The following is a 9,336-nucleotide window of genomic DNA, read 5'->3' as shown; positions in this document are numbered from 1 at the left end:
TCTGTGCTTTTTCTCACTAATTATGGGATACTTTGCTCATAACGGTGTCTGTTGCCAAGTTCTGTCCATTCCTCAGTGTCCATCATTTTAGCACACCAGAATTCTCATAATGTTATATCTCCTAACTAGTCTTTTGTATTTTATTTTTTCCTTCCTCTAAGTCAGCTTGGTACCTTGCTGTATGATTAATATAAGTATTATTAAAACTTCTTTACGATAAATGTCCTGTTCAAAATAAAGAGAGATTTGCTGTTGTCCATCAATTCAAATTCACTTGGGTGGTCATGTGTCTAGATTATTGCTTTTTAATCTTTTAATTTCAAACTGCTGCTCCTGAATCCCCCTGTGACCACCTCTGGCCCTTTAAAATATTAGACATGCCAGCAATTCTTGTTAAAAACATTTGTCTGTATATACTGTACATTTCATTACTCACCTCCTCACCATGAAATATATATTTCTCGCTGTAGTTTTTATCTGAAATTAAATCCTTTATAAGTGAGAATTAAATCCATGTTATAACCATACTAGATATTTTCATTGTAAAAAACTTCACATGTTAATTTACTTTCTCTCTTCCTAGGGAGAACTTACATGCATAGAGGATCATCTGCCTGAATATATAAATTACTCTAAAGAAAAGCCAAAGGAAAATACTCTTGCCATGTAACCAGACACATTCATAAATATCTTACCCAAAAGGAATTATTTTTTTCTGCTCATAGGCTCTGAGCCTATTACCATAGCAACCATGCCTAGTGTTGTCTAACTGGATGTGAATTTTATACACTTGTTATATGAAATGTTAAGGCAGTAAGTCAGGATAAAGTGCAATTTCTACAATATTTTGGAAGGATTTCTTTATGTCAGAAATCTGGTAGAGGAAAAGTTTCATGGTGCAGCTTATTCATTTGTTTAATGAAACCATTTCTTCAACACTTACCATGGGCACAGAGTGTGCAAAGCATGTTAGAGAAGTCAGAAGCATATACAACCCTTAACCTGAAGGAACTTCCCTCATAAAATCAGCTTGTCATGGGTGAACAGAATTCCTGAAAAGAGCAGTTTTTTCACAAGGAGTTTTATTTTATTTCTAAAATAAAAAATATTTTAGAATAATCTGATCATAATAACTAGAGTAGCATATTAGGACCTGTAAGTAAGACGGCAAGAGGCTTACAGCTGGTCAGATTGCCCCCAGGTATTCAAGCACCTACTGTAACCCCTATGGCAGGTCCTCTTCTTCTTAGTCTTACACACTGTGTCTGTAGCTACTCTCCGGAGAAATGTTTCTTTCATTGGAGGTTGAACACTTCTTGGCAGCTGGTGCCAGCCTGAGGAAGCTGAAAATGCCCACAATAAGCACAGAAGAAAGTTGTGAACCTTCACCTGCTTCATATAGGTTTCCCAAACCAAATACGTAATGGATTCAGATCAAGGTTTAACCATTTCTGTTTTGAAGGATACAGGTAAAATAACTTCAGAGATGTATGTGGTATTTGACACTATTTTCTTGCCCTGGTATTGTCCCTACCACCTCCCTGGATAGGGAGGATTAATTCCCTGTTCTCTTGTTCCTTTCAAATTTTGCTTACCTCAAGCATCTAATGAAATGAGGAGATACATCATTAATTAAAACCACTTCCCTGGGATCTACGGAGTAAATCCAAGCCCCTCTGATGGCATGGCACAGAAGCCTTGCCTCATGCCTTTCCTCATGTCACATTGGTGCTCCAGGAACATCAGTCTGTTGCTGATTGCCCCACACTCTATACTTCATTTGTCCACCAAACAGTGTATCAGGATCTACTAGTGCTAGATGTTTTGTTAGATGGTAGGAGGAAATGCTGAAAAAGGGAGTGCCCTGCCTTCAAGGAACCCACTATCTACAGGTGCTCTGGCCTTCGTTCTTGCCACCACACCTTCTTCCACGACTCTCTTCCTGGCTCTTCCTTGGCTCATTTCATGCTTTATTCCTCAACACTCATCTTGGGCATCATCTTTGGAAGCTAGCCATCATGGATCTCCGTTCTCACAGGATGGCCCCTCTCCCCAGCCAAGTGCCACTCGAGCACCCTCTGTCTATGGCCCGCACATACCATATTGTATCAACGTGACCTTTGTCCACCACTATTTCCCCAATTACCTCAGGAACTGTTAGAAGGTAGAGACAGAATCTTATTCTCTGTAGTCTTCCTACTAGAATGACTGGTATCTAGTAAATGGTAAATAGATGTTTCTTTGACTGAACAAAATGCCAAATATATGCACAGATACTCGGATTTGCTACCTGCTAAGTGTTTATAATTTTTCTTAAGCAAGATTAACAGTGATGTGGGGGTGAATATACTAGGAAATGGCATACAGAAGAGAAAGGTCTGGGCTTTGTTGAATTTTCTTAGCTGTTCCCAAATGCTTTCTTAGTGTCACTTGTTGAAAGGTACCAGGTACTTTCTGAGTACCAGCTGTTCTTTCTCTGAACATAGCTACAATGCCTTTATTGAGAGTTCTTCCTCAAAATTAAGTAGTTCCTTTAGAATTTTCTGAGTACAAAGTATAATTTTTACAGTATGGGAACTTTGGTTAATTTACCTGCATGAATTGTCACTTTTCTTGCATTCCCTTATTTTATTCCCTTATTTTATTTATTTTCTTGCATTCCCTTAGTATTCTCTTGAAAATAAGTATTTCTTGTGGTATAGCATGGGGGTGAGGGAAGTCACATTCTTCATAGAGGCAGTTTTGAGTGGAAGAGGGTAAGCAGAGAAAGTTTGGCCTTGTTCCAAAGGTTGTTCCAGAGGCAACAACAAAACTCTTCTTAGAATAGTGGCCAGGGTTTGGCAGGCCCAGAAATCCAGGATAATCTAGAATTTCTGGGATTACTATGGATCTGAAAATCAGCAATTTAGTCTGAAAAAGGTCTATAATAATCTCATTTCTTCAAAATCCTCAAAAATTAGAATGACTTAGATCATTGGAAACCAGAGTTTCATGACTGGCTAGAGGAAGTCAGATCCCCCAGTGCATACACAAATTCAAAATGCTTCCAGTCTGATCTAAGGGTGGGTAAGTCAAAACTAGACAAGCTCTTTCAACAATATAAATGATTCTAAGATTTGGAGGGATAGCAACTTGGAGGTGGCATATCTGTTTCCACATCAAAGACTTGCCAAAGTTTTTTTTTTTTAATGAAATAAGAACATACAAATATAAGGAATCAAAAGAAAATTTATATTCTGAAGAAATCTGATTTTTTTGATTAAAGCTAATTCATACATTTTATATATTATAAAAAATATGTTCATCTTATTTTCTTGAAAATGCTATAGACTTTATCTTCTGCAATAAAATAGCTGATAAAAAGCAGCTCTTGTATTTTTGTTTTCAGCCTGTTCTTCAGGACAGCATTTTAGTTGTATCCTGGAAAGTGAAAACAATACAAATATCTTTTTTAAGTAGTAGTAACATCCAGTGTAGTTTAAAATATGTTTCATTCATTTTAACGTGTCTAATATTTCATGGTATGGTTAATCTGACAAAAGTAGTATTTAAAAATTAGTATTTCAAAGTTTACCAGTGTACTTTTAGAATCGGAAATGCCCTCTTTTTGTAGAACTGGGGAGAGAGAACAGTGATGCTTAAACTTTGTATTTTTCACATTCATCATTTTATTTAGTGGAAGTTTGTGACTGTCTTACAAATACAATATTGTTAATTCAGAATGCAAAGTTATAAAAATCCCAGTATTGCATTTCATTAATCATAGGTGTGAACGCATTCCCCGCAAATTCCTATGTTGAAAACCTAATACCCAAGGAGATGGTACTTGGAGGTGGGGACTTTGGGAGGTGCTTAGGTTCTGAGGGTGGAGCCGTCATGATGGGATTAGTGCTCTCACAAGAAACCCACAGAACTCCCCAGGCCCTTCCACCCTGTGAGGACATGGTCTGTGACCTGGAATTGGGCCCTCACCTGACCGTAATGGCACCCTGGTCTCAGACTGCCAGCCTTCAGAACTGTGAGAAATACATTGCTGTCGTTGATAAGCCACTCAGTCTGTGGCATTTTGTTACAGCAACCCAAATGGATTAGGACAATGGTGTTTAAATCACCTCATGTTTTAACTGAAGAATGACAGATTACTTAGGAGCAAAGGAGAAGATGTTGATTGACTTTTCTATCTGGGGAAAAAGCCCTAAAGAAAACGCCAGGAATAATATCATTTACTAATGATTTTTCTGGGGCGCCTGGGTGGCTCAGTCGTTGGGCGTCTGCCTTCAGCTCAGGTCATGATCCCAGGGTCCTGGGATCGAGCCCTGCCTCGGGCTCCCTGCTCTGCTGGGAGCCTGCTTCTTCCTCTCCCACTCCCCCTGCTTGTGTTCCCTCTCTCACTGTCTGTCTCTCTCTCTCTGTCAAATAAAAATTTTAAAAATTTAAAAAAAAGAAAATAGAATTTTCTGAATTTTATAAAATCCCAAGGTTGTCAGGAACAAGGAGGCCAAAAGTCAGTGAAGACAATTAGAAAACAATGCATTTAGCAAGGAAATACAAAAAGCACAAAGATATAGTAAGCAGTGCTTACATTTTATATTTTAATACTTCTGAAAAGAAACAAATTTAAGCAATGCCTGTCATGCTATGATAAAATGGACAACTGGTTTTACTTTTATTAGAATTCTGAAGATAAGAGAACTTGGATAAAAATACAATAACTTTGGGGCGCCTGGGTGGCACAGCAGTTAAGCGTCTGCCTTCGGCTCAGGGCATGATACTGGCATTATGGGATAGAGCCCCACATCAGGCTCCTCCTCTAGGAGCCTGCTTCTTCTCCCACTCCCCCTGCTTGTGTTCCCTCTCTCTCTGGCTGTCTCTGTCTCGGTCGAATAAATAAATAAAATCTTTTTAAAAAAAATACAATAACTTTGTGTGCTGGTCATTTACTTATGGTCCCTTAGCTCCAAACCCACCCTGCCATGTTCAGCTATAAGAGGCCAGGACTGAGTCTCTTCCAACCACGCTTCGTCCTCGACAGCTGGCTCCTAATTAACTTTTGGCGTTAAGAGGAAAGAAAGGATTATTCCTTTCTGTTTGATCACTGTTCTTGAAACCCCAACCTCCACCTTGTTCTGCCACTCCCAGAACCAGCCTTATTGTGTCCCTTCATCCTGACCTTACCTATATTTAAATTTAAAATCTAGTCTTGGCTTTTATTCCTTGAAATTCTTCAGTATCCTTTTAAAGTACTACTCCATCTCAAATTATTCTTACATCCTTCTTTTAATTTTGATTTTTACTCAAATATAAGAATCTAACTAGGTATCTTATAACTTAGAATATTTATCATTTTTTGATATTTAGAGCTCTCTATTGGTTCTATGTAGATCCATACTGATTTTTTTCAATTTTATTTTTTAATCGGGGTGAAATCCATAGAACAGAAGATTTTAATCATTTTTAAAGTGGACGGCTCAGTAGTGTTAAGTATGTTCACACTGCTGTGCAGTCTCCAGATGGTTTTCAACTTCTTAAATCTTAGCAGTATTTTTTATGTGATGCTTTCATTTCATTAATCTGTCAGAAACTCTCCGTCATTCCCCCCATTAGATCAACTGCAAACTCATTAGAATCTGCCAATCAAAGCTTTTTACCATTTACTTATAATACCTCTACTCATCATTTCCCCCTAAGTAGGAGGGAGGCCTTATCCCCCTTCTAAAATCAATTAAAGCACCAATAATAAATATGGCTTCTGAGTGCTCACAATTTAGTAAGGAAATAGATTTGAATATGTCTAAGCCTAATAAATGTATACCACTGGAAAGGCCATAAGAATGCTATAAACAAAGCACAACTGGAGAACAAGGGAAAGGAGCATTAAATGTACCACAGAGTGGGAAGGAAGAAGGGGAACCTGACGGAGGAAGGAGATTTTGTGCAGGGCCAGGCAGCATGCCATGAGCCGATCTGATGAGTAGAGGAGAGCCCAGATGGAGGGAATATGTGGGACGGCAAGCATCTTCTCTAGGAATGATCTGGCACAGGAGGCAGGCTTCAAGACTGGTTTCAGGGACTCTGGGGTTGATTGTAATTTGCATGTAGTAAGGAATCTTCGAGGATTTGACCTGACACATTACTACATGACCCTGTGTTTTGGGAAGATGAATGTGACAGCAATAAGGAAGAAAGGCTGAATCTGACGAGTTCAAAGCAGGGAATTCAGAAGGCTATAGTAGTACAAGCAGTACAAGTAGTAAAAAAAGAAAACGTAAGTGGAGCAGCAAGACTTTAAAGGACATTATGGATGAAGATAGATGTCCAGAGCACCTGGAAGGGATGTGGCGCTTGAAGGGAAGAGGGAACTCTAAGAAGTATCAGCCTCAGAGATGAGAAAGGCGACCCTGGCATTAACTGGGATGAGGCAGCAGGAAGAAAAGCACCTTTGGAAGGGAGAGATGAGAAATTCCATGCTGAACATGGATAGTTGAAGGAGTCCTTTTTCACTCCCACTTTTTGCTTTGCTCCTATCATGTCCTTGTTCTGGAGTACCTTACCCTCCATTTCCACATTTTATTCATCTTTTATAATCCTGTCTGTGAAGTGCTGCTGTGGGGTGATGCCAACAGTCATCCCAATCACTGTCGCCCACAGGGACCTCTCCCTCCTTTGAAACTCCCTAATACTCAGTGTCTTTGTCTGTCTTCCAGTTCTGGCACCAGCCCTTAGATTCCCTTTGTGGAATCTAATTTCTGTCATTCCTGGCCCTTCCCTCCATGTGAGCCAGGCCAGGCTAATTAGAACACAGTATCTGTGGGAGGAGGAGTTAAGATGGCAGAGGAGTAGGGGACCCCTTTTTCAGCCGGTCCCCTGAGTCGAGCTGGCTAGGTACTAGACCAGCCTGAACATCCACGGAATCAGCCTGAGACGCAGGAAGATACATCTGGATCTCTACAAACGAACATCTCCAGCGCTGAGTATTGAGGTACGAAGCAGGGAGCTGTGANAAGCTGTGAAACCACGCACAGATATCGGAAGATAAATGGAAGGGGGAGGGAGCCACCGAGTTTGGATGCCGGGAAGCGGTAGCCACCTGCATGGGGGAGTGGGCGGACTCGCGGACGGCAACCGCGAGAAAGCAGACTGAGACCATGAGCAAGGGAACGCGCACCACCAGACTGAAACGGAGCTCCGGAGTGCTCACTGAATCCAGACTGAGACCAGGAGCTCCGGGAGCACGTGGGGGCGGCTGGCAGCTTGTGGCTGGCGGTGTTAGAAACACAAAGGACAGAGACGCGCCGGCCATGGAAGTGAGGGCTGGGACGCCGGGTGTGGGGTGCACATCCCGGGACGCTGCAGGGTTGAGCAGCACCAACAGAAATGGGGTTAAAGTGGCCAGAACATCAGTGGAGAAGGGTCCGTGATCCCTCTGTTCTGTGACAGAGGCTGAGATTCGGCCACTGCTGCTCTAACTCTCAGAAGAGGCACAGCAGAGCGCCAGGGAAAGCCATCAGAGAACAAAAGCCTGGAAATACCGGCTCATAGCGTGCCCATGCCCATCCCCCCTCCCAGGGGACACGGAGACTACCCAAACAGGGTTGCGTGAGTATCGGCCCAGCAGGCCCCTCCCCCAGAAGGCAGGCTGAAAAATCAAGAAGCCCACATCCCTAAGATCCCTATAAAACAAGTATGCACTGCCTGGATCCTGGTCAGTAATTTGGGCTCTGGACAACCCCACAACCTCTCCTCATTAGAATGACGAGAAGGAGAAATCCCCCCCAGCAAAGAAAAGACAAGGAGTCTGTGGCCTGTGCCACAGAAATAATGGATATGGATATAACCAAATTATCAGAAATGGATTTCAGAGTAACAATGGTCAAGATGATGTGTACACTTGAAAAAAGTATTAATGAAAATGTTAATGAGAATATAGAATCTCTAAGGGTGGAAATGAGAGCGAATCTGGCAGAAATTAGAAATACTATGAATCAAATGCAGTCAAAACTGGATGCTCTGATGGCCAGGGCGAATGAGGCAGAAGAACGTATCGGTGAAATGGAGGATGGGTTAGTAGAAGAGAAAACTAAAATAGAAACTTGGTTCAAAAAAAACCAATCTCAAGAATGTAGGTTACAGGAGATTACTGACTCAATGAAACATTCCATGGTCAGAATCATCGGGATCCCTGAGGGGGTGGAGAAAAACAGAGGTCTAGAGGAGATATTTGAACAAATTGTAGCTGAAAACTTCCCTAATCTAGCAAAGGAAACAAGCATTCATGTCCAAGAGGCAGAAGAGGAACCCTCCCAAGCTCAACCACGACAAACATATGCCACATCACGTCATAGTGCACTTCGCAATATTAGATCCTAGGATACAGTATTGAAAGCGGCCAGGGCAAAGAAATTTCTCACATACCAAGGCAAAGGTATCACAATTATGTCAGACCTGTCTACACAGACCTGGAATGAGAGAAAGGGTGGGGGGGCATTTATAAAGCTCCTTCAGAGAACAACATGCAGCCAAGGATCCTTTATCCAGCAAGGCTGTCATTCAAAATTGATGGAGAAATAAAGACCTTCCAGAATCGCCAGTCATTGACCAATTTCGTAACCACGAAACGAGCCCTACAGGAGATATTAAGGGGGGTTCTATAAAAGTAAAAAGGCCCCAAGAGTGATACAGAACAGAAAGTCACAATCTATAGAAACAAAGACTTTACAGGCAACATGGCATCATTAAAATCATTTCTCTTAATAATCAGTCTCAATGTAAATGGCCTAAATGCTCCCATAAAACACCACAGGGTTGCAGATTGGATAAAAAGACATGACTCATCCATTTGCTGTCTACAAGAGACTCATTTTGAACCTAAAGATACATTCAGACTGAAAGTAAAGGGATGGAATACCATCTTTCACGCCAATGGACCTCAAAAGAAAGCTGGGGTAGCAATTCTCATATCAGATAGATTGGATTTTAAACTAAAGACTATAGTTAGAGACACAAAAGGGCACTATATTATTCTTAATGGATGGATCCAACAAGTGGATATGACAATTATAAATATATATGCCCCAACAGGGGAACAGAAATATACACAAGCCAACTCTTAACCAGAATAAAGAGACATATAGATAAAAATATATTAATAGTAGGGGACCTCAACACTCCACTATCAGCAATAGACAGAACACTGGAGCAGAAAATCAACAAAGAAACAAGGGCTTTGAATGCCATACTATACGAGTTGGACCTCATAGATATATATAGAACACTACACCCCAGAACCAAAGAATACTCATTCTATTCTAATGCCCATGGAACATTCTCAAGAATAGA

At 41.0% G+C, this 9,336-nt stretch overlaps 1 protein-coding gene across 1 annotated transcript in view; it reads right to left on the bottom strand.

Annotated features, from left to right (window-relative positions):
• Positions 1-861: 861 nt before the first annotated feature.
• The window catches only part of PKHD1L1 (PKHD1 like 1), a 165,871-nt gene continuing 157,396 nt past the window's right edge, over positions 862-9,336 (bottom strand). The window contains exon 77 of the mRNA XM_034668487.1: positions 862-1,343. Within this exon, the coding sequence (XP_034524378.1) occupies positions 1,177-1,343 (167 nt within the window). The 3' untranslated portion in view covers positions 862-1,176. The remainder of the gene's footprint in view (positions 1,344-9,336) is intronic.

This window comes from Ailuropoda melanoleuca, chromosome 9, assembly GCF_002007445.2.
Source record: "Ailuropoda melanoleuca isolate Jingjing chromosome 9, ASM200744v2, whole genome shotgun sequence".
NCBI lineage: Eukaryota > Metazoa > Chordata > Mammalia > Carnivora > Ursidae > Ailuropoda > Ailuropoda melanoleuca.
This window is presented reverse-complemented; position numbering and strand designations above follow the sequence as displayed.